The sequence below is a fragment of the Antechinus flavipes genome, chromosome 2 (assembly GCF_016432865.1).
Source record: "Antechinus flavipes isolate AdamAnt ecotype Samford, QLD, Australia chromosome 2, AdamAnt_v2, whole genome shotgun sequence".
Classification (NCBI taxonomy): domain Eukaryota; kingdom Metazoa; phylum Chordata; class Mammalia; order Dasyuromorphia; family Dasyuridae; genus Antechinus; species Antechinus flavipes.
Window position 1 is genome coordinate 261474482 of NC_067399.1, and position 25459 is coordinate 261499940.

General features: G+C 42.8%; 1 protein-coding gene across 5 annotated transcripts in view; it reads right to left on the bottom strand.

Annotated features, from left to right (window-relative positions):
* The window catches only part of TEP1 (telomerase associated protein 1), a 55921-nt gene that overhangs the window by 2341 nt on the left and 28121 nt on the right, over positions 1 to 25459 (bottom strand). For 4 of the 5 annotated variants that reach the window (XM_051976969.1, XM_051976970.1, XM_051976972.1 and 1 more), the window contains 34 exons: positions 23665 to 23724; positions 22950 to 23108; positions 22329 to 22505; positions 21772 to 21892; positions 21116 to 21240; positions 20697 to 20810; positions 20460 to 20577; positions 20077 to 20271; positions 19807 to 19982; positions 19384 to 19537; positions 19085 to 19264; positions 16893 to 16985; positions 16472 to 16604; positions 16038 to 16188; positions 15691 to 15824; positions 15344 to 15432; positions 15017 to 15131; positions 14191 to 14425; positions 12133 to 12256; positions 10706 to 10830; positions 10391 to 10490; positions 9929 to 10084; positions 9566 to 9778; positions 8858 to 9011; positions 8529 to 8741; positions 6853 to 6995; positions 6085 to 6198; positions 2333 to 2440; positions 1622 to 1754; positions 1456 to 1532; positions 1237 to 1369; positions 768 to 904; positions 477 to 598; positions 83 to 229 (listed from right to left, as the gene is read on the bottom strand). In XM_051976969.1, the coding sequence (XP_051832929.1) occupies positions 83 to 229; positions 477 to 598; positions 768 to 904; positions 1237 to 1369; positions 1456 to 1532; positions 1622 to 1754; positions 2333 to 2440; positions 6085 to 6198; positions 6853 to 6995; positions 8529 to 8741; positions 8858 to 9011; positions 9566 to 9778; positions 9929 to 10084; positions 10391 to 10490; positions 10706 to 10830; positions 12133 to 12256; positions 14191 to 14425; positions 15017 to 15131; positions 15344 to 15432; positions 15691 to 15824; positions 16038 to 16188; positions 16472 to 16604; positions 16893 to 16985; positions 19085 to 19264; positions 19384 to 19537; positions 19807 to 19982; positions 20077 to 20271; positions 20460 to 20577; positions 20697 to 20810; positions 21116 to 21240; positions 21772 to 21892; positions 22329 to 22505; positions 22950 to 23108; positions 23665 to 23724 (4728 nt within the window). The remainder of the gene's footprint in view (positions 1 to 82; positions 230 to 476; positions 599 to 767; positions 905 to 1236; positions 1370 to 1455; positions 1533 to 1621; positions 1755 to 2332; positions 2441 to 6084; positions 6199 to 6852; positions 6996 to 8528; positions 8742 to 8857; positions 9012 to 9565; positions 9779 to 9928; positions 10085 to 10390; positions 10491 to 10705; positions 10831 to 12132; positions 12257 to 14190; positions 14426 to 15016; positions 15132 to 15343; positions 15433 to 15690; positions 15825 to 16037; positions 16189 to 16471; positions 16605 to 16892; positions 16986 to 19084; positions 19265 to 19383; positions 19538 to 19806; positions 19983 to 20076; positions 20272 to 20459; positions 20578 to 20696; positions 20811 to 21115; positions 21241 to 21771; positions 21893 to 22328; positions 22506 to 22949; positions 23109 to 23664; positions 23725 to 25459) is intronic. The other variant, XM_051976971.1, reaches the window with a different exon arrangement.

A 25459-nucleotide genomic window follows, 5' to 3' on the forward strand; every position in this document is an offset into this window, starting at 1 on the left:
AAATTAGATAGAATCTTCATATCTTGAAAGTCCTTTCCACTCATGTTTTAACTTAGGAAGAAGGAAGTAGCTAAGATCTTACCAGAACTCTAAATTAGGAGAATCTGGATTCAGAAGCAGCATCCCCAGAAGTGGCTTTGCTAAGATGAAAGAGCAGCTATCTGGGGCCAAGTCCATGGATAATAGGGTGCTCCTGCCTGGCAGGTCCAGGGGAAGGTTATAGTTCAGGCTAGGAAATGAATAGAGGGGAGAAGATTGTCCATATCCTACTGTATTCCATTGGGCCCCTTCCCCCCGGTCCCCCTCCCCCCCTCTTCCCGGGTTACCAGAACTAAAATGGAGGTGATAAATCCTTCCAGGAATCAGAATTTTCCCAGGGATATTTCACCCAAATATTGAAAGGAAGCCGTAATATGACCCCAGTTCCCATTTGCTCAGTGAGCAAAGCCCATTACCTCCATTTACTCCCATTTCACCTGAAAATTTGGGGCTTGAGGTCCTCCTTTTTTATTTGCCACTTGCTGAGGTTTTTGTCATTGATCAGGGCAAAGAAGGTTTGTGGAGAGGACCAGCACAGGGCACTGATGCGGCCAGGGGCCTGGTACAGATCACAAGGTGGGGTCAGTGTCCTGGGCCCAGAACCAGCCCGTCCCACCACTACCCACACTCGCAGCCTCCCTTTCAAACACTGGCACAGCCTTCCCTAGGGCACACTGAGTGCTGTGCCCCAGGTGAGGCCCCAGTAAAACCGAGGCCACTTGACTCACTTGAGCTTTGGCTACAGCTTTGGCCTCTTGCCACAGGATTAGTTCCCCAGCCTGGCTGCCCGACACTACCAGGGAACCATCTGGAGCCCAGGCCACAGCAGTAATGGCTGTGGGCCTCTCACTGGCATCTGTGTCATCTGGAGAGAAGAGGTTCATCAGAGAAGAACATGGCACACTTCTCCAACACAGGCAACACCTGCTAATCTCCAACAGTAAATGCGGTACCCGTGAAAAGCCATCTCCCTTTTTTTAAACAATCAATACAAGTATTTTTGGGGAAATAATATATTTTGTCAGGTGTTTTCTGGGGAGTTTTGTAGTGTCAAAATGTAACAATTTTACAATCATATAAGTAGTATACAGAAATGTGTACTCTAACAAAGTGGGGCTAGAGTTGGATTAAGAGGAAAAGTCCAAGCTTTTCACCTAGTTACAAGATCCCACTTGACTCTCCCTGCCCCACACTTACCCACTTTCTCAGGCGCACACCAGAGTCTCACTGAGCCATCTTTGGAGGCTGTCAGCAGAAGACCCAAGTTTTCTGAGACTGCAGCTGAAATGACTGGACCACTGTGCCCCAGAAGGGTATGTGTCTGAAACACCTGCAGAGGAAGCGAAGATGCTAAATCAATAATCCACGGAGCTATGGCTGCAGAATCATCTTCCCTCAACCCCACTGGCTTCTCACCAAGAGTGGATGCCAGAGCCGAGTAGCTCCATCTAGTCCGGCAGTTATTACCAAGAGATCTGACCCTGGCTGTCCAGCTGAGGAGAGATGGAGAAGTGCCTTTAGGCACTTAGACAGAGTGCCAAGAAAGGAACAAGGAAAGGCATGAGGGAGGGAGTTTTGTCACCTGTACGAGGCTCCTTGACGGCCACGCATTGACTGATGGGTCCAGAGTGGGCAGGAATACTTGTCAGCTCCACGCCGCGAAAGTCCCACACTTTTAGTATCCCATCCCGATCCACAGATACCACATGATTTTCCTATCCCATTTCCCCCCATCAAAATCATGGTTATATTGAGGGCAGGTAACTGGGTTTTGCTACAGCTTGTCTCACCACCCACATATCCATTGTAGAAGGCAAAGAATTAGATATAGCCTTAAGTCTGGAATAAGTAATCAAACCTAGGGTTAAGTGGGCTCACTACAACAATTTAGTAATAAGCTCAATTCTGATGTGTAACTCTTCCTTTCAAAAGGTGTATTTAACCTTCTAACCAGACTCTTGACTCCTACCTCCCTACCCGACACAAAGCAGCTCACGGTCCATTGGATTGTGACCTCCTAGAAAGCAGGGAGTGCCTTGTGCTTCTCCTGCTATCTCTAGATCTTAATTTGGGCTCTGGCACATAATGGGTGTTTAATAAATGTTTATTGATTGATTAACTAATAATATCCCTGAACCTTATATAGACAAAATATTCAGAACACTTGATTGTCTCAATTAACTTTAACATAAGACTACCCTCCAAATCTAGTCTTCTTGAAAAGTATAGCTCACCCTTCCTTCTCATAATCACTTCCCCATCAAGAAGGCCACCACCCCCATTCCTTACTCACCACAGCAACCACAGTGCTCACTGCACTCTGATGACCTAGAAACTGGCCAAGTTGCTGGCCAGACACAGGGTCCCATAGCCGCACAGAACCGTCATTGGAAGAGGAGAGCTGGAAAGTAGAGCCACAGATAAGGGACATTCATTCTTTCTGTTACTTAGCAATGGCTATATATAAAACATAAGGCTGCAGGTATGGGATGCCTTCACTCCCTTTCAGAGTGGTATCCTGTTGGATACGGATTTGGCAACAATCTAAGAGATGCCTGCCTGCCTGCCTGGTTCTCCATCTGTCTAGGTAAAGAGCTATCTAAAAAACTGGGAATGTGCCTGCCAATCAGTTGGGGAAGGAACAAATCATAAAATATGAGTGTAATGTGTTAAGGGGCAGGTCAATTCTCTGAGAGCCTCCACAGCTGTGGATCATAACATCTGAAGGAGTTGCAAGGCAGCCTATGCTGACACAGGTATTGCGGACTGGGAATGAGATAAATTGGAGGCAGAGGGAAGAGGAGAGAGGTCAGACAACACAACAGTCTCTCAGAGAGGTCAGAGAACAGCAACTGCCTCTCGGTCTCCTCCTACCATCCTCTCACAAGAGGAGATCCATTCTGGGTTGGATCTCCAGCAGCACGGTCAGGTGGCTCCCATGTATTCCAACAGTAATGGAATATTGTGCCACAATAAACACTGAATACAAGGAATCTGGAGAAACGGGGAAGATTAATGTGAACTGACTGATAAAATAAAGCAAATAGAATCAGGAAAATGATATGCAAAAATCTCTAGTAAGCTAAAACAACATTAAAATGAAATCAAATATTGTAACATAATAATCACTCTTAGTCCTGAGTTATTTCTTTTATTTATTCCTGAGTTTTTTCCTTTGAGGCGGTGGTAATTTCTAACAAAATGTTGTATATGTTGTCTGACACTACCTGACAATTTTCCCTAAGCATTTACTCTACCTAAGTTTTCTTTCAAAGGTAATATCATCCTCCCAATAACCCAGTCTCACAAACTACTCTTCACTCTCATCCCCCACAGCCAGTCTATTGCTAAGGCCTGTCAAGTTTACTTTCATAAATTCTCTCCTATATGCCTCCTTTTTCTTGTCTTCTCTCTACATAAACTCTCACCTTGTAACCTCTTCAACTCCCACGGGTTCAATTACTATCTCTACACAGTTGATTCCCAGATCTATATAGATAGATCCCATTCTCTCCCCTGAGTTTCAGGTCCACATCATCACTTGGCTTATTTCAAACTGGATGCTCCTCAGACATCTCAAACTTAACATGTCCAAAACAGAACTCGTAGCCTTTTCCCCAGAACCTACCTGTTTTCTAAACTTCCCTATTAGTGTAGAGAGCACTACCATCTATCAAGTTTCCTAGGCTCTGTCAGATTGGCTAAGATGACAGGAAAAAATAATGATGAATGTTGGAGGTGATGCGGGAAAACTGGGACACTGATGCATTGTTGGTGGAGTTATGAACGAATCCAACCATTCTGGAGAGCAATCTGGAATTATGCCCAAAAAGTTATCAAACTGTGCATACCCTTTGATCCAGCAGTGTTTCTATTGGGCTTATATCCCAAAGAAATACTAAAGAAGGGAAAGGGACCTGTATGTGCCAAAATGTTTGTAGCAGCCCTATTTGTAGTGGCTAGAAACTGGAAAATGAATGGATGCCCATCAATTGGAGAATGGCTGGGTAAATTGTGGTATATGAATGTTATGGAATATTATTGTTCTGTAAGGAATGACCAGCAGGATGAATACAGAGAGGACTGGCGAGACTTACATGAACTGATGCTAAGTGAAATGAGCAGAACCAGGAGATCATTATACACTTCGACAACGATATTGTATGAGGACATATTTTGATGGAAGTGGATTTCTTTGACAAAGAGACCTAACTGAGTTTCAATTGATAAATGACAGACAAAAGCAGCTACACCCAAAGAAAGAACACTGGGAAACGAATGTGAACTATCTGCATTTTTGTTTTTCTTCCCGGGTTATTTATACCTTCTGAATCCAATTCTCCCTATGCAACAAGAGAACTGTTCGGTTCTGCAAACATATATTGTATCTAGGATATACTGCAACATATCCAACATATAAAGGACTGCTTGCCATCTAGGGGAGGGGGTGGAGGGAGGGAGGGGAAAAAAATTGGAACAGAAACGAGTACAAAGGATAATGTTGTAAAAAAAAAAAAAAATTACCCTGGCATGGATTCTGTCAATATAAAGTAATTATTAAATAAAAATTAAAAAAAAAAAAGTTTCCTAGGCTCTCAACCTCAATCTTTGCTCACCCTACACATCCAATCAGATACCAAATCTGACCACCTCTATCTTCACACATTTCTCACCCAGACTCCTTTCTCTCACACAGCTATAATCCTAGTTCAGGATTCATTATCTCTTACCTGGACTATTGAAGTAGCCTACCATTCATTCATCCATCAGCCTCAAGTCTCTCCTCCCACAGCCACCAAAGTGATTTTCCTAAAGTGTAGATCTAAGTCACCCCCCTTATAAACTCCTCTGTTTGGCACTTAAAACTTTTCATAACCAGTTCTTCTTCTACCTTTCAGTCATATGTGTGTGTGTGTGTGTGTGTGTGTGTGTATTTTTTTCCATTTCCATTCTCCTTATCTTTGTACTAACTGGCTGCCATGTCTGACATACTCTCCGTTCCCATCTCTGCCCTCTTGGAATCCCTCTGTTCTTTCAGGACTTTAAGCTCACACACTATCTTCTGCATCTGGCCTTTCTTGGTCTCCTCATCCCTTCCTGCTCCCTACTCCAGATGTTAGTGCCTTCTCCTCCCTGCAAGATTATGATTTATCTCTCTATGTGTGATCTCCCTATTTCTGCAACTATATATGCAATCTCCCCCATTAGAATATAAGCTCCTTGAGGGCAATAAATATTTAGCTTTTGTTTTAGCACTGACTAAGCAGTGTCTAGTACATAATAGGTACTTAATAAATGCTTGCTGGTCAGTTGGTTTTGTTTAACTTTGTGACAAGGAAAAACTCATGATTGGGGATAGTATGTTAGCAAATGACTAATGTAAAAATAAAAGGTACCAATCAAAAAGAAAAGAAGATAGCTGCCTAGAGGCAAAGGTAGGAACAAATGGAGTTCCACAAGGATGCTATGATTATCTTAACCCTTGGGCCTGGAGTCAGAAAGAACTGAGTTCACATCTAGTCTCAGACAAATACTAGCCATGTGATTCTGGGTATGTCACTAAACATCTGTATTTCAGTTTCCTCAACCATAAAATAGGAATAATAATAACACCTATCCTGCTAGGTTGTTGTGAAATTCAAATAAGATGATATTTATTTAAAAAAAAACACTTAAGAGTGCCTGACACATATAAATTCTTATTCTCTGCTCTTTTCCCTTCACTTATTCAAAGATGCTATGGGAGAATCTAAACTTGGAAGCAAGATAACTGAGTTGTAGGCCTGGATCAGCATTCATGTCAGGCCCATTAATTAATATCACTGTATGCATGACATATGATTATCACTGTTTATGCATGCCTTTCTGTCATGAACCCACAGGAGGTCCAACTGTATTCATTGCTACTAGACACAAATCTTCAAATCCCATGGAAATAATGGGAATTTGGGGACCAAACTAACGTGGGAATGGTTGAAGGGGTTGGAGAATCTGACATCTACCCTATTAAACCATCCTTTCTTACAGAAAAGATTTTCCATTTACCAGCATGGCATCCTTAGTCCAGGAACAACCCGTGACCCAGTCACGGTGACAAGCAGGAAGGAAATTTATCAAAACAGGAGCCTCGGGTGTCCTCACATTCCAACACTGAAGACTCTGAGAAAAAAGACATTACACTTAAAGTCAAGCCAAGAACAAAGGGACAGATGTTTTAAGGGTAGAAAGGCGACTGGCAAAGGAGTGAAGCAGATATAATATGAAGGAAAAGCAAATCTATAGAACCAGATGTTTAGGACTGACAGCATTTGGACCAGATAGAATTTTAGGGGCAAAATGGGGAGACAGATTAGATATAAAATTAGATGTAGATATAGCTATAAAAATAGATGTAGACATAGATGTAAGTGTCAATATAAATATGTAGATAAGGTATCAAATGAACTTCTCTATAGTTTCTAGGATTTGAGAGGAAATATGAGCATGAAAACTTGGGATGTTATTCTATTCTAGAAGTATCTAGTTCCATTTTGAAATGTCCTTTAGTATCTCTCATTCTACAAGGATCAAATTTGCTATCTAGAAAAAAGACCTCTTTGCTTTTATTTTTCTTTTGTATTTGGATAAAAACTGAAGAAATTAGAGAAATTAAAGTTTACCTTAGGAAAAACTCATAATTTGTTTGTTTGGTGTTATGGAAATTCATGGCTAAGAGTTGAGGAATCCAATAGTATCAGTTGGCTTCAAAGAACTAGTATGGCAGAGCAGGAATAAACAGCAGAAAGGCCAATGTGATATTCTATTATGGTTTACCTGATCCCTGCTGCCAGTGGCCAGGATGCTCCCATCAGGGCTAAAACTGCAGCAGGTGACGGGTCCTTTATGTCCATGGAGCTCTTCTATCATCTCTGGCTGAGTCAGGAAGGATAGTGACCATAATCTCACAGTAAAGTCCTCTGTAGTAGGCAATGAGAAGTTTGTATACTTAGGAAAAGAGAAAGGAAAAGGATGTCCACAATAGCAGACCCCATCCAAGATAAGGATAGAGAAGGACAAACATGTTAAGTCTCCAGAGACTGAGAAAAAAATCTAAAGGCATAGGGAACAGGGACAAGATCGGGTATGAATTCTTCCTACTCTATCTTTACAAATCCAACTCAAATACCCTCTCCTTCACAAAGCTTTACTAATCTTTCAGTTAATATGTCCACATGATCTTCAAAGGCACTTTATGCCTTTTTCACATATGTAAACGTCAGGTTTTTTTCTGTATTATAGTTATTTGTGTATATATCCTATCCCACTGCTAGTCAAGAATTACGACTTATCCAAATTTTGGTCTCTCCCAGAACCTTGTATTACCTTGTATTATACTTATACACAACAGGTGCTTAATTAAAGTAAATAGAAATGAAATGAATTGAATTGGGAAAAAAAAAAGACCAGAGTAGTCCCATGGAGGCAAGTGAAAAGGATACATCTATGCACTGTAAGTAGGCTTCTAGGTTCAGAGACAAGACACAGTGTCATGTTCACAGAAGGTATTTAATAAGTCTGTGGAACTGTCTAAGTATTATGAATGCGTTACAAGTAATTTCTATCAATATTTATGCTCCCCACTAGATCTTCATCACAATTTGGCAATTCTTCAGGCATTGAAACCACAGTGACTTTCTCAAACTCCCAGTGCCAACTCTCAACATTATTGCATTCATAGCAGATGACCATGTCTCTTCTTCCACTGAAAAGAATGAGGCCATAGAACATGAAGTGCCTCCTGTACCTTCATCTTGACTGCAGCATTCTCTTTTCTTCCCTCTTGCCTTAGAAGAAGACTCTCCTTCCCAAAGTTAACTAATCTTCCCATTTGCATAAGTCTATCTGATTTGTAGGGACCAAGAACAGGTCTCCAGGACTAATTAGCCCTCAGATTTATGACTATTTCAGATATCATACGTCTGCTCCATTAAGATTTCCTCTGCTCGCACCAGAAGATCATTATATACTTCAACAACAATACTATATGATGATCAGTTCTGATGGACCTGGCTATCTTCAGCAATGAAATGAACCAAATCAGTTCCATTTGTTCAATAATGAAGAAAACCAGCTACACCCAGAGAGAGAACTGTGGGAAATGAGTATGAACCATTACATAGAATTCCCAATCCCTCTATTTTTGTCCGCTTGCATTTTTTATTTCCTTCACAGGCTAATTGTACACTATTTCAAAGTCTGATTCTTCTTGTGCAGCAAAATAACTGTATGGATATGTATACATATATTGTATTTAACATATACTTTAACATATTTAACACATATTGGTCTATCTGCCATCTGAGGGAAAGGAAGGAAAAAGTTGGAACAGAAGGTTTGGCAATTGTCAATGCTGAAAAATTACCCATGCATATAACTTGTAAGTAAAAAGCTATAATAAAAAATTAAAAAAAAAAAAAAAAAGATTTCCTCTGCTCATTCCTTTGGCTGACCTGAGGCAGAAGCAAAGAGTGTCTGGGAGGTAGCTAAACCCAACACAGCCTTCTGGTGTGCGGGCAAAAGCCAGAGACAAGTGGATGCTACATCTCCAAGCACCCAGCACTGAAGATCCCCATCTTCTCCACCACTCACTAGGACTCTGTCGCTCAACCAGGTCAGTGCAGACACTGCCACGTCTGACATCGGACACTGACTCTCCTCTGTACCTAGACAAACAGAACAGCTTAGAGTAGAGCCCAAGGCTTGACCCCTACCCAGGCTCCTATGACAAATGTCTTCTGCCCTTTCCCCATTTATTTCTTGTTACACTAAATCTCAATACCTGAAGAGGTACTGTAGATTCTGATGCCATCTGTACGGTGACCAACAGCCACATAAGTCTGATCTGGACTGATTGCCACAGAGAGGGCAGGTGAAAGGGACGAGGAACCCAAAACTCCTTTGGGCCGGCCCAGGGATCCTGACCACACTTGTACCTAGAGCCCAACATAAATAGTGAAACCAACAGATTATTCAATATGCAAAGAAAGCTGCTCCCCCATATATTAGAAATTCTTTCTTTCAGAGGCTTTCAACATAAAAGCTGCAAAATAGTGGGAACCTACTTAGAACAAACCCTGTCCTTGCCCTTAGATTCCATTTATCCTGATTTCTCCAACAGAGGCACTCCCCCAAATCTGCCTGTCTCTCCAGGGATCTTTCCCACTCAGGGGTACATCTTCATAGAGAGTCTCTTCCTGAAATTGTGGAGGCTCTTTCCAATAAAAAGAGACACAGGGCAGCTAGGTGGCACAGTAGATAAAGCACCAGCCCTGAAGTTAGGAGGACCTGAGTTCAAATGTGGCCTCAGACACTTAATACTTCCTAGCTGTGATCTTGAGCAAGTCACTTAACCCCCAATTGCCTCAGCAAAAAAAAAAAAAGAGAGAGATATAAAGAACCCATTTTGTCTCCCCAATGCCCTGAAGACCCACAGAAAATTCAGCTGTTCCTCTTGGGAGCTTTCCATCTGGGCCATCCCTGAGCTGACCTTGCCATCCTCCCCAGAAGTCAGCAGCTGGCGTCCAGATTGCAGGAAGAGAGCAGAAGAAACATATCCTTGGTGGGCAGGGAAAGCAGCCAGTCGTGCTCCTTTCTGCCAAGCCCACAGTTCAACAATCCCATCTAGATGGCTGGCAGCCAAGACTGACCCACGAGGGGCAAATGCCACAGCACAGACTGAGGACCCTGGGCCTCCCAGCTCCTGCAAAATTAGGAGGAAAGGAAAAAGGGTATCGTGGGAGCACTTTCCACTCTACTCCTTTAGCATACCAAACCTTTAGATGCACTCTTCCCCAGTCATATTAGTCCTTCCTTCTCCTCCCTATCTCCACAATGATTATTACTTTCTCACCATGGTTACTCTGAGGCTGTCTGGTTGTAGAACACTCAGGTACCCAGCCCAGTTTCCTGTGATGATCACCTGTCCCTCAGGGTGAAAGGCAACACAGTTCAGGGGCTTCTGGGACAAGTGCTGGGCAGCTAGCTTTCCATGAACTGTGTCCCACAGCTGCAGACAGAAACAACAGCCATTAGGTACAATGTTCTAGGTCCTGAAGTCCCCATAGCTAGACACACTTTCCTGATTTGAGCTCTCAGAGGACCCAAAGGTTATTCCATCTAATCCTTTACCTCTCTGAAATCTGGTTCTCCTTCCATCAAGTCAGATGGCACCCAGATAGAGCTAACTCAGAAGAAGTATTTGTGACTCAGAAATCACAGGATCAACTCTGCAGGGCTATCTCCTAGTCACCTTGTTATCCTTTTTTGACAGCTAGGTCTTTTTCTATTACCAACACAAGATCTTCAACTTTACCTTCAGGTGTCTATCCAGGGACACAGTAGCCAGTAGCCGGTGATCAGGGTTCAGGCAGCAGTCAGTGATTTGAAGCTGATGAGCTTTGGTTTGGAATACCCTAAGTCCAGGAAACTCAATCAGGCCTCTGGATATCCTTCCCTCCCTCATTAAGTTTTCTGGCTCTATTGCTTCTCTCTTCCCAATTCATGGCCCCCTCCCACTACCAATCTTCAGGTGATTGTAGTCTAGACTTTAGGGAAGGAAGGACCAAAAGTGAATGAAATTATATCAGTGAGAATCAGGACTGATCTCTGGGGAAATTGGAGGTCTTACCGCCAGCCACCCTGGAGATCCCAGAGCTCTAGCCGACCGTCCGAGGCTGCGAGGAACAGAGTAGTATTTGAGGGGCACAGACAAGAAGAAATTCCATCACAGCCACTCACTATGGACTTTTCCTCCTGTGGAATACCGAAGCTCTGCTTAGCTTATACGTTCATTCTCTCATGTTCCTGACTTCCAATCCTAACCAAAAAAGGTATCTGAGACAACACAGTACCTCTCTGTATCCTCCTAACCCAGAGCACTGAGCTCCTCTGTACTTAGATTACTGTCTTGACTAAGGTCCTCAGCCTAGTCCTAGATCACTCCTCTTCCCAAAGATTTGGGGTCTTCACTGAAGTCGCAGGGGTCACAAAAACTCTGAACCAGAACCCTGGAACTTTCTCTCCTCTTACGTGAGCCTTCCACTTCACCAGTCAGATCCACTCGCTGTCCCTCAACGAGTCATTTCCAACCAATCAGTTTCTATCATATTTGAATTTCATATATAGACCCCATTGATAATAATATAATAAGCACTTGACAAGTGTCCATTTGAATTAACTTGAATCCTCTGAGGAACAGCTTAGCTAAGTTTGGAGCAGCTTTTCTCCAGAAGGCTGGCCACAGAACAATGTAATGATGGGCTATGGCAACTCAGGAAGATTATTTACAGGGTTCTATTGGACCTGGGACTATGAAAAGAGAGAGAAAGAAAGAGAGACAGATAGACACAGAGATAGAGACAGGCAGAGAAGAGAGAGACAGAGATAGAGACAGATAGAAATAAAAAGACAGACAAGGAGGGAGGGAGAGAGAGACTAAGGAGGAAGGAAGGGAGGGAAGAAAGGAGAGACAGAGACAGAGATAGATAGAGACAGAGAAAGAGACAGAGACAAAGAAAGACAGAGATAAAGAGCGACAGACAAAGTGTTGGAAAAGTGGAGGCTTCATTAGGAAGTGACAGTAATATTAAAAAAAGGAAATGGCACGAAAAATATGAGGCACAAAGTCATAATCTGCATCAATAAAGGGAATTTCAGCACATGGTGCTGAAATTAGACATCTTTGCTGTATTGTCACATCCAATGCTAGTCATCATCTTTTTTTATGGTCCTACACTATCCTTTATAAAGTCCTGGAATTCAGGGACCATATCTTACTCTCCTTTGAATCTCTTCACAGCTTTTTAATAGTTTTTTTAACACTTATTTGTTACTTGTTCAGTTACTTTCACTGATTGATGAATTATTCTAAGAAATCTTTGTCCCCTGGCCCTCAGGATTCTGGGGATGAATCTGTTGAAAAGGCAAGAGTGACATCATTTCAAGATGAATTTGATTGTCACTTGGTCTATAAGTTATGGTTGCCTGTGAAGTCATCCTGAAGGGTTATTGCTGTTCCTTCAACTTCTTCACTCTTTCTTTCCATGGCTTTCCTACCTGCCAGGTACATGTGTCTAGCAGGTGAACAATCCCATTGGCAGTAGCCACAATTGCCCATTGTCCATTGGGGGAAAGATTCACAGCTGTAGGAGTCGAGGGAGGTACCAAAGACAGGCTGGACCTAAAAAGAAATTATAAGAGAGTGAGGAAAATGATGGGGGGGGGGGGGGGACGGGGGAGGGGTAGAGGGGAGAGGGAAAGAAAGAAATGGAAGGAAAGAAGTGAGGGAAGAGGGAGAAGTAGGAGAGGATAAGGAAGAGAAAGAGATAGGAAGAAGGAAAAAGCAGATAAGAAGGAAAAAAGGAGAGAGAAATAGGAAGGAGCAGGAAGAGAATGAACAGAATGTTCCAATATGTACCAAGATGTAGATATATAACTATCACATCTCCTCAATTGGGTTTGTTCTCTCTTATCTATTATATAAATTGTCTATTTATATAATATGTTATATATGTACAACATGTTACATAAATTATCTATTATATATATTATATTAATATATATTATATGAGTATATAAATTATGAATACTTTTGTCACTCCAGAGTAACCCCTCTTCCCATGTCTAATGTGTACTTCATTATTCCTATTTTTCCCTTTCCCTCTACTGCCTGACTTTTAAGACTCCTTCTCACTTTCCCTTTCCCATCCCCCTCAGATTCAATGGATGAGACAGAGGTGTAAACCTTCCCTCCTTTCCTAGTACCATTGCCCACTTTCCATGAATCATCATTTGAATTCCAAGATCTCTGGCTAAGCTGCTCCCTTTTTAAATATTAACTACCATCTCCTCTCTGTGTATCTTACCCACCCACCCACTTATTCCCACAATCTTAAAAACCTCCAGTCTTTAACTCAAGTCCTCCTTCTCTAATATGTTCTCTAACATGAGTATCTACATTGGTGTTATTTGATAACTCTCACCTTTCTTAATTAACTTTACTCAAGGCCCTCAAGAATCATATGCTAGCTTACCTTACAGGGTTGTTGTGAGGATCAAATGAGATTACAAATATAAACCACTTTACAAAACTTAAAGCCTTCCAGTAGCATGAGTTTTTTGTTTCTCCCTATTAACTTTAAATGCTGTAGTCCCCCATCAGGATGTGAGTTTCTCAGAGGAGTGGGGAGAAGAGAAACTGTTTTTGACTTTCTTTCTATCCTGAACACTTAGCAACAGTGCCCACATTGTTATTGAATAAGTTCTCAATAGAGAACTGTTTGTTTTTAACATAAAGCTTATGCTGGACACATTTGCAAAGCTCTAGGGATATAAAAACAAAGTGGTCCCTATCTTCAAGGAACCAACTGTTTGCCTCTCCAGATGTCCATGTTTGTTCCAAATCCATCAGGCACCCACATGACCACAGCCTGCACTTCACAATTAGAAGGCACTCTTGCAGCTCTGAGGTATCACTAAACATAACTGTCTCATGTGCCATTTCTTCCAATGAATCTATCCTCTACTTGCTATCTCTTCTATCAGATCCAGAGGATTAACCACCTGCTGGCTATCCTATGTTCCTTCTTCATCACTGACTCCATGACCAATTACCATCCAGGAGGCTACCATGCCAGTGGGCAATGGTACTAGGAAAGGAGGGAAGGTTTACACCTCTGTCTCATCCATTGAATCTGAGGGGGATGGGAAAGGGAAAGTGAGAAGGAGTCTTAAAAGTCAGGCAGTAGATGGAAAGGGAAAAATAGGAATAATGAAGTACACATTAGACATGGGAAGAGGGGTTACTCTGGAGTGACAAAAGTATTCATAATTTATATACTCATATAATATATATTAATATAATATATATAATAGATAATTTATGTAACATGTTGTACATATATAACATATTATATAAATAGACAATTTATATAATAGATAAGAGAGAACAAACCCAATTGAGGAGATGTGATAGTTATATATCTACATCTTGGTACATATTGTGTGCCCCCTAATCTTAAAGCTGTATCTGATTCTGGACTGTCCCCACCTTCCCAGGTCTGCTGCTTGAATATAAGTGGCTCAGCAGAGATTCACAGAGAGTGGAAGCAATACCTTTGCTGAGCTCCCATGGTCTGGGGCTTGTTGAGCCAGTGCAAGATAGGCTGGGAAGACCATTTCTGGGAAAGCTTTGAAAACTGGTGGCAGATGGGAGAGTTGGAGGGCTGGTTGGCTGCCTGCTGGGCCAGGAGTGCTGGATACTGGGTGAGCAGCTTGGATTGCTGCTTCAGGAATATGTGGAATACAGTGACATTTGGCTCGGAGGGCTCATCCACAGGGATTGAAGATGCTATCCGAGGGAAAGGAAAGTCAAAGGAACAGGCCTCCATTGGACAGTCACTACAGCCCCCACCATATCCAGTGATAAAGAAAAAAGGCAGCAGGCCTACCAAGTATATCAGAAAAAAGAAACTGGGATCAGGCCTCTCTGTGGCCTTGAGTTTTATTTATGGAAAAGAACCCTACCTGTCCTTCCCAGTGTTTACTGTTCTCCCAGCAGCATCCCCAAGACTAGACCCCTCCCCACCTAATAATCAATGAATTAATAAAGATTTGTTGGGCATCTATTATGTGCCAGGTACAGTGCTAGGCTCTAGGGATAAAAAAAAAAAAGTGGCAAAAGACAGTATCTTTCCTCAAGGAGCTCACAATTTAATGGCTCTTCTGAAATGTAAGACAGAAGATGGAAAATTTTGTCTTCTCTTATTATGTTCTTTGGGGATATAGTTCTTGTACCCTTTTATAGAAAGAAGCTATGTTTTCTCATGGGTTTTCCTTTTTGTTATGATTTTTCTCTCCCAGCATGATTCATATGGAAATATATATTTAAAAAAATGAATACAAATGCACAACCTAAAAAAAAAAGCTTTCCTTAACTTACCATATAGAGCATGGGCTTCCCCCAGCTGGGAGAGTAGGCCCATTTCTAGGTAGGTAGTCATAACATTGAGGTTGGTGAGCAGGGAAGCAAGCAGGGAATGGTTCCCACTCTGTGCCTAGGGAGTGCCAATCAAGATCAGAGTTAGATATTAACACTAGATATGGTAAAGAAGTATAACATTTACTCAGCTAAGACTTTGACCCAGGAAAAGTAATCAGGTTGAACTTGCAGTGTAGTTTACGAAGGAAAATTTGGGGGTTTGGGAGGATCCTAAGGAGTTAAAGAAGTTCTGGAGGGTTTGCATGACAGTGGGAGAAATGGCTTTACCAGATGGTAGGGTAGGTCATTCAGGGCCTCTGGGGGGCAGTTATGGAAGGTACCCAAGGCATCCAGGTCACACATCCTCCAGAGCTGAACTGCAGGGGGAAGACAATGGAACATCCAGGAAGTTAGATTTAGAATAGAGATCAGAAGTTCCTAGTTCTGTTCGTTATCCCTCTGGACAGTGAGCTCCTCAACATCCCCTGGACAATTTCCCGTGGGACACCCACTCAGATCCTGGGAAGAAGGGGATTTGATCAGAGGCCCCCTGGGGTACATGATTTCCCTAATCTCGGGTCAAAAAAAGATCACCCTCCCTCAGTGCTCTGGTCTGACTGCTTTGCTCTGATCACCTGCAATGAGGACGTGTGCTGTGGTCTTCAGTCCAGGTCTCTTCCTATAGCGCAGCTCGGCTGCTGAACACAGGGGCCCAGGAGGGAGGCGCAGTCGGGCTCCGGGAAGCTCCAGGGACCCTGCTCCCAGCAAGCTGACCATAATAGGGAGTACAAGTAGGAGACAAACAGTGAAGAGTTTAATCAAGCCAAGGGCAACTTGCACCACCTCATTTTGGAGGGAACCGTATATAAAACTGGGTTTTACTTCATGCTAAGAGGAGTTTGGGACTGAAGTCAGAGTGATTTGCAGGGGAGCATTTACATGGGAAGAGGAACACGATATCAAGAAGGTAGGCATCCATTACCTGCGTAGACTGTGGACGAGGTAAGTAAAGGGACCCATAGGATAAGGGTCTCCTTGCTTTCTAGCAGCCATGGCTTCTGCCCAATCCACAGTCTCCAAGGGTAGTGACTGCCAGGTACTTATCACCCCATGAAGCTGGTCCAACGTTAGGCCTGCAATCCAGTAACCTTGAGTCTCCCTTTACTAAGCCCTACAGGGTCCCCATTACCAAGTTCTGTAGTAGCTAAAATCTCTCACCACACTTACAAAAGGGACCCTCCCCAAATTCCCTGAGGAGACCATCCCCATTTCAAATTTTACCCTAATCTCATTCTTCCCCCAATCTTAATGATACTGTGGGGACTTATTTGTTAGCCCCCCTCTCAAAGGTGCTAAAACAGCTGAGCCCCAATCACTTTCTCCCAAGTACCTCCCTCATTCATCCTGAAAACTGACCACTGCGTGTGACCTGGAGGGCTGCCAAAGCAAGAGGCAAAATATCCGAGCCATGCTCCTGCTCCAGGATGCCGAGCATGTGTTGTAGTAGCAGGGGCACAGTGGCTGGTAATGTCCGAAGTTGCTCAGATATCTAGGGAAAGAGTCCAGGGATCAGAGATGGTGTGATACAGGTGATGGGAGAAGGACCAGAGCAAAAGAAGATGTGGGAAACAGAAAGTGTGATAGGAGAGAGAATGGGGATGAGAACTGAGAGGGGATGGGGAAGGGAATAGATAAGGAAATAGTTGGGTAGATAAATGGTTGAGAATGAGGAAATAAAAGTCAAAAGATGAGAATAAACTACTGATTGTGGAGTGAAAGGAAAACAATCCCCATGGAAATTGAAGACAGAGAAAAGGGAGTTATTGCCTCGCCTGACCTGTTCATACAGAGTGAAGAGACGAAGGTGATCAGTGGCAAGGCGCAAGTAAAGAGGCAGAGCAGCCCCTCGCTTTACCAACAACAGCCGCATCTGGAAGGACATTGAGGAGGAAAAGGGATTAAAACTCCACTTCCTGGTTGTCCTAAACTCAACATCCCTTCCATTTACAATGCAGACCCGCTAAAAGGAAGCTCTTTCCCTCTAGCTCCTGTTTCTAGGATCTTAAACAATGGAGCTATCTCACTGTCACATCACAAGTCTTCCAGCATCTTCCTTACTGCCTAAAAAAAAAAGTCTTTCAAATTTGTGACCAAAGATGAACTAGAGACCATTACTGATCACAAAATAGAAAATTTTGATTATATCAAATTAAAAAGCCTTTGTACAAACAAAACTAATGCAAACAAGATTAGAAGGGAAGCAACAAACTGGGAAAATATCTTCACAGTTAAAGGTTCTGATGAAGGCCTCATTTCCAAAATATATAGAGAACTGACTCAAATTTGTAAGAAATCAAGCCATTCTCCAATTGATAAATGGTCAAAGGATATGAATAGACAATTTTCAGATGATGAAATTGAAACTATTACCACTCATATGAAAGAGTGCTCCAAATCATTATTGATCAGAGAAATGCAAATTAAGACAACTCTGAGATACCACTACACACCTCTCAGATTGGCTAAGATGACAGGAAAAAATAATGATGAATGTTGGAGGGGATGTGGGAAAACTGGGACACTGATGCATTGTTGGTGGAGCTGTGAAGAGATCCAACCATTCTGGAGAGCAATCTGGAATTATGCACAAAAAGTTATCAAACTGTGCATACCCTTTGATCCAGCAGTGTTTCTACTGGGCTTATATCCCAAAGAAGGGAAAGGGACCTGTATGTGCCAAAATGTTTGTGGCAGCCCTGTTTGTAATGGCTAGAAACTGGAAAATGAATGGATGCCCATCAATTGGAGAATGGCTGGGTAAATTGTGGTATATGAATGTTACGGAATATTATTGTTCTGTAAGGAATGACCAGCAGGATGAATACAGAGAGGAAATGATACATGAACTGATGCTAAGTGAAATGAGCAGAACCAGGAGATCATTATACACTTCGACAACAATATGGTATGAGGATGTATTCTGATGGAAGTAGATTTCTTTGACAAAGAGCCTGAGTTTCAACTGATAAATGACGGACAGAAGCAGCTACACCCAAAGAAAGAACACTGGGAAATGAATGTGAACTATCTGCATTTTTGTTTTTCTTCCCGGGTTATTTATACCTTCTGAATGCAATTCTCCCTGTGCAACAAAAGAACTGTTCGGTTCTGCAAACATATATTGTATCTAGGATATACTGCAACATATCCAACATATATAGGACTGCTTGCCATCTAGGGGAGGTGAAGGGAGGGAGGGGAAAAATCGGAACAGAAGCGAGTGCAAGGGATAATGTTGTAAAAAAATTACCCTGGCATGGATTCTGTCAATATAAAGTTATTATTAAGTAAAATAAAATAAAATTTTTTTTTAAAAAAAGTCTTTCTAGTTGGATGATAGGAATATAAAAGTTGGGAGCTTAGAAACTTCTCAATGTTGGAATTGCTCAAATAAGGACATACCAAGGGTCCTATCACCAAGTGAAAACCTGAGATAAAGTTACTGAACTGAAGTACTTCTGATCTTTCAGTAGTGTCAACTAGACTATAGCTGCTGCATTGCATGTTGTCATTTCTGATTTGTCATTATTATGCTCCTTTCTCTTATATTTGTTATTTAGGTTTTTGAAAACTGCAAATGCTCTTTTTAAATGAACTTATACTGCCTACTAAAACATCTATTAAGGAAAAACTGGAGCCCTTTTCCCCCTAACTTCCTTCAAGGCCCAGCTAAAATCCTATTTCTATAAACATTCTTTTCAACATCTCTGTTGGCTACAAAGCACATCAATCTATAGACCCTATTTGATTTTCTATAAGTTCTATGTAGTGTGTTGTCTGTTTTTTTCCCTGGAATATGGTGGTTAGTTTACCACAAAATTATACAGTTAAAATAACCCTTCTCTAGATTTGGATTACTAAGAAAAGTTCTAGTCTTCAAAATCTATCATTATATTCATGACCTGACTCTTATGCTAGCCCCCAGACTCCCTCTTCCCAGGGACCTCCCAAGGGGTCCCTGATCCCAACCTGATTGTTGAAGGGTGTCTCTTCCAGCCGCTTTCCATACAGGGCTAGCTCCTGCCTCACCAACTGGGCTCGTGCTGTTGGTTCCAGGGGTTTTAGGGTCACCACATGAGCATCTCGACGACATTGAAGGATGTCCCCCAACCCTGTCTTTGCTGACAGGCTCATGACTAGGTGCACTTTCTTTAGGAGATGAGAGAAAAAGAGTAAGGTGGCAGATAGTCCTTGCACTCCATAGTACAAATAATTTCCAAATTTCTCTTTTTTCCTTTTTTGTCTGTAAACTATCCCCCAACACATACCTGAGGTAGGATCTTTGGAATCCAATCGGAGATCAGTTGACCACTTTGGTCTCCCAGTTGGTCAGCTCCATCAACGATGAGCACTAAAGTCTGGCCAGAGCGTAGGGACTGAGCAGATTTGGAAAGTAGGGTCTGTAGCTCCCACACCAGTCCCCTGCATGTGGGGAGAGAAGACATCAGGGATCCCTGATGCAGCAAGTTGGGAGAGATGACAGTCTCTATCCATGCAAAGAGAAAGAATTCTGAGCCTGAGTTCAAATTCCCAGGGGTGCCATTTGTGCTAATGGAGCAAATCACTTAACATCTGGGGACCTCAGTCTCCTCATCTATATAATGGGGGAGTTAGATGAATATTTCCTTTAGCTCTGAATCTACGATCCTATGGTCCAGGAGGGTGGAGAAATGCATCAGAAGGGTACTTACTGGTAGGTAGTTGGGAAAGGCCTGGACCACTGAAGCTGATGGTGCAGGTAAGTACAAAGGCGTCTGAGCAAGGTGAGGACATAGCTTTGATCAGGACGAGCTCCAACAAAGTGGAAGAATACTTGGGAGCCCATGGTGACCCCAGAAGGAGCTTGCAAAGCTGATACTAGGGATGACTGTGGGAGGGAGGAGAGGAAAGCTATAGCCAATCTTGCCCCAGCATGCATATCTCCATTACCCCTTTCTGCCCATCCTCAACCCTGTCTGTACCAGGAAGGCTGTCTTGCCCTGTCCAGGTTTCCCAATCACTAGGCACAGACTCCCACTGCGTTGCTGTAGCTGCTGGATAGTGTCCTTCAGGAGGCTGGGCCGAGCTGGACAAGGTGGACACTGTAGCTGCTGAAAAGCTGACTGTATAGTGTCATCATTCTGAATGGATGTGGTTTCTTCCAGTCCTGACTCCGGCTAGGATGCACATGGAGAAGAGAATCTCTGGGGAAAGGGCAGAACTGTCTCCGACCCCTAGAGTCTGGCATCTGCTCCATAGTTCCCCTGCTTCAATCTGCCAATCACAAATCTCTCCAATACTTCAATATGCATGGTGTTTGTCCTCTCAGAGCTACCCCCGACCCCTCCCAGTGATCGCCACTGACCTGGAGGTAGAGCCTCTGGAGCAGCTCCCACACATGCTGTAACACCATCTGCCCAAACTCTTCCAGTCCCTTCACATATGGCCGGCCTGCAGCCACCCCTCCCCATACACAAGAGTACCTACGGACAGAAGGCACACTCTCAGAGGCCAATCCCCAACCCTAATTCCATACCACCCACACGGTACTCTTATAATCTTCACCCCCAATCCATAGCAGGTGCTGCCTCTTCCATCTTACCTGTGGCAGGTAACACCCTCCTGCTTGTCCAGGTAGCTCTTCAGTTCTGAGATTCTCTCCGCAGCCTCTTCTGACTCAGAGGCAAAGTCAGTTTTCCAGGCATCTGGCACAGAGCTGGTCAACCAGAGACATACCCCACCCCAAATTATAAGACTATGCCCTGCTTCCCACCAGAGAGGGTAAAGATCCCACAGTACATCACCATGCTTGGAAATATGCTATCTTCCAATCCAAGGCTATCTTGAGCCTACAAAAAGAAGCCCTGTGCTCTTCCTGCCCTTCTACTGCTTTTTCTAGCATCACGTTTAGGAAGGCATGGGGTGATCAGGAGGGGATAGTGCTTGAGACATGCTATGGATGGGAGCAAGGGGCAGCACCCAAAGATCAAGGTTCAGTCTTCTGGGAAGTAGACAAGGTACCTGAGGAAGCTGGAGTCTCTCAGGTAGATGAGAGCTGGGGAGAAGGACTGGTGGCGGGAACCTCTACTTAAAAACTGCATCACCTCCATCTCAGTCACAGAACGGCCAGATGGATAATTCTTTGCCTAAGAGATGGGAAGAGAAAAGGCTTCATTCTGGGTCAGTGGATGCTTCCTTTTCTCAAGGCTTTATTCTAGAGTCTAAGAGGTTCCCATATCCCTTTAATAATCTTGCTCTATAGAGGGGAAGGAAAAAAAAAACAGTGGACCCATATAATCCTTAAGAGGAAACCTTCATTCTAACATGTTCTTCCCTTCCCAAATGTGCCCTTCATCCTAGTCTTAGCTCTCTATCACCCATATAAAATCCTCAGAAAAGGGAACATAATATAATACAATACTGTGTCTCAAAATCAGGAGATCTGGGTTCAAGTCTAGACTGTGCCATTTCCTATTTGAATAACTTTAAGCTAGTCACTTAAATCAATTCATCTTCATTTTCTCATCTGTAAAAATGAGGGGGTTGGACCTGTATGGTTCCTTTTTACTCTCAATCTGTGAAACTATGAGTCCAGCAAGACCTGACTCCTCCTCACTGGCCCAGTTCCCATATTTTTGATCACTCCCTATGCCCTCCCCTTTCTCTAGCTGCCTCACCCAACAGAAGTGTGGATGATCAGGGAGACTGTAGTTGGGGGGGACATAGCCATAGCGGGAGCCCAGGATCCCCACAAAGAGTTGTGAGTTTTCCACTTCCCCTAAGCACAACTCCAATTGTCTACAGAGAAAAAAAGGGGAGAGAAGGAGAATTATTAGGTGGGGTGAGAAGAGAAGAAAGAAATTAACATATGAGAATAAGTAGCAGTGTTAAATGATGGCTATGGAACAAGAACCATCAGGGGAAGACAAAAAATGAGCTAGGGATGGAGCTAATTGTGGATGGTAACTCTGAAGTTAGTTGTAAGAACAGATAAGAGCATCCAAATTTCTTCAATATTCCCAAACCCCTATCCCACCTATTTTGTTTCACATCTCTAAATGTACCAACTTCAAAATACCCTAAAACTTTCATGCCCTAGTTCTTTGCCTCCCCCCTTTTCTAATCTGCCAGCCTCATTCATACAGATCTCCTCTAAAACCCCTCAGCAGACTCTATGTTTCTGATATTCCAAGACCACATCACCTCTCCATTTCTCTTATCCCACTGCACTCACCTGTCTTTTCGGGTCTCTTCCTCAGTGACTCCCCAGCGCAGATCAATGCCACGTACATTGATGTGGTGGGGAGCTGCACGGGCCTGGAGGGCAGGTAGCACCGAACGTAGCAACAGGTCCCGTTCCCCGTGCATATCCCGGAAAGTAGATGAGATGAAAACACGGACGCTGCGCCAGCTGGAGGCAGAACGGCCCACAGGGCTCAGCACAGCTCAGGTTGGAGATATCCCACACCCAACTCTCAAAAGCATCACTAGGGCCCTAGCCTTAGAAGCAGATCTGGGACCCAGAGACATCACTTACTGGGTATAAGAAAAGCCAAAGAATAGTTCTTTTGGGAACCACTCATCCATCACCCTGGCTTTGGAAACAGGATATAAACCTCCCCCGTCCTTCCCAGTATTTATACTTTCTCTCTATCTTAAACCCTCAGCAGAAATGTGTAGCACGGGGAAAAGGAGGGATTTGACAGGAACCTTACTCTTGAACTTTACTGAAGGGGTTTACCCTTACCCAGAAATAAGGAGCTATAACTGTGTATGACAAAATCTATCACTTCCACAGATCCCTTCATGTACCAGAACCCATTTGATCTTCCCAGTTCATCCTACCCAGACTGACCTTTGCTGGGGAACAGGGGTCAGGGGGCCTGGGACCCTCTCCTCTAACAGCCTATCAGGGAAAGTCTGTGCCTCCCCTTTCTGGGGTGGGATCTTGAATATTTTGTCCATTTGGCCCACATGTTCCAGGAGACGAGACATTCCACGCTCTGAAATAAACCTAAGATACATAACCATAAGATCAACAATCGTGGGGGGATTGTGGGGAAGGGTGAAAACCATAGTACTAAAAGGATATTCTATTGATCAGAGGCAAGCAACTATAAAAGATCCAAGAAAGGAATGGCCAACAAATGAACAGCATAGCCTATTGTTCCCAGCTTAAAAGAGCATATGGGTATCTTGTCATAATCATCAAGAGATTCATGCTTTAGATAATATGGCTGTGAGTAAAGGAAAAAGGAATTGGGGTTATATGAATGGGTGATCAGGTGTGCACAGCACAATACTTCTTGCAGAAGGGGGACTTTGATTAAGATTCAAAGATAATGGTAGAAAGGGAATAGCTTAACAGATAGTGAAGGCTGGAGTTCAGAGGAAAGAAAATGGATAAAAAAAATTGAGGCTGAAGAAAAATGAACTCAGGCAAGGCTGAAAATTTTATAAAAAGGAGCTGGGCTTTAATTTGGATGGGGAAAGGAATGTAAGCCACTATACCTCAGAAGTATTTTTAATTCCCCTTAACTCCCTGCCCCCATCCCACACCCAGAGCTCACTTCAGTATTCCATCGGTGCAGCCTGTGAGGATGACATCATTGGGGTTCATACTGAGTGAACTGGAAGAGGGGAAAAAAGAGATAGTGATATAATATGTCCCGAAAAAGGAAAAACCATCCAAAATTTGGAAGGACTGTATTCAGAGTGAGTATCCCATCAACGCAGGCCTTCAGGGCAGAAAACTTGTCAAAATTGTTGCAATTCTTTTGGTAGGAGTCTCATGCACCTCTGCATGTACTTTCTACAAAACTACTGTAAAGGAAGGAGACATGGGATTCCTTACTTCAAGCTCAAATGATGTCAGGTAGAAAGTAGGCAGATAGGATGAGGTTATTCAATGTGTAAATCAGATGTGTTTATATTATGGTCTTTTTATTAGGTGAGAACATCTTTCTGATTGCGTGAAGAAGAGAAAAACTTGATTGGCTCAGCAAACTAATTAGCCATTCCTTGGGCTTTAACTAGCTAACCTTTGGATAACCGGCAGAGTTCAGAGACTTGGTAAGGTAGGAACTAGCTGTAGAGTAAATTCCATGCAGGAAGTAGGGAGAGAATTTTTCTGTTCTCTCTCCCTCCATTTTAGGCACACTGCTTTGAAGAGGAGCTGCTGGACCAGTAGGGAACATGGAGGTTATGGGGAGACACACTAGTCTAGATATATACACATGCATACAGGACAGTTTCCTAAGGGAAAAGCAGCTTCAAAGTGCCAGACAGAAACAGACCCTGGCAACCCAAGCGCACAATCTGCCTTGGAAAGATTTAGGTTTCTCAGAGGGCAGTGTCCTTTTGTATGCATGTGTACAATGGAAATTCCTCATTTTCCTTGGGAGATCACAGTGTTTGAACATGCACACAACTTTTGGACTGTGCTTGTTAAACCACAGCAGTGGACTTTATCTTTGGCACCCAAGGAAACTAACTTTGGGGATTCAGAGTAGCAATTCCTGGCTGTACTCTGGATTTTAGTTTTGCTAACCATAATTGAGCAATTGTACATTACTGCTATATTAATGTTTCAAAGTACTGAGATAGTCTGCTTCTAACTTGTAATTAATTATGTTTGCCAATTATCTGTTTGAAATAAGTTCGTGTCTGAACAGCTTATTGAAACTGTTAAATTGTACAAATATTGTTCATGACCTAAAACTTTGTACTGTAGAATGTGCTTAATAAAAAAAAGTTTGACCTTTGTCCAGAAAAAAATAAAAAGAAAGATTTAGGAGAACTATGGGAATACTCCATGAATAAAGAGGTCTTCCAGGTACAGCAGTGCTAGGAATTGTGAGCTGCTTTTTATTACACCACTGTACTAAAAATTTGAGCCCACTATTCCAATGGACATGGTGTGTCTGTGGGAAATTGTACCCTAATCGGGGGGATGACTTATAATTATTATTCTTATTATGCATTTGAGTGAATGTCTTAGATAAGAACTAATTTAATCTACTAACTAATTATTAACAGGAAGTTCACTGGTTGGCCTTCTATACTATTCGAGGTACAGAATTATTTCCAGAAACAGAGCTATTCCACAATGTCACTACAAGAACCTGAGACAGCAGCTAGAGTAAGGGAACTCAATCCTTGAATGCAAGCTGACATGGCAGGAGGGGGTGGTGCTACCCTATACTACAGAATTAGAGAAAGGAATATTCTTACACACCGGGACACTTCTTTCTACCTGATGGAAAAGATATGTAAGGTGAAACTGAGACTGCTTGGGCCCAGGTCATGGTCCAATACTGACATGCAGACCCCAGAAAAAAAAAACAAAACATTTTTAAACCTGTG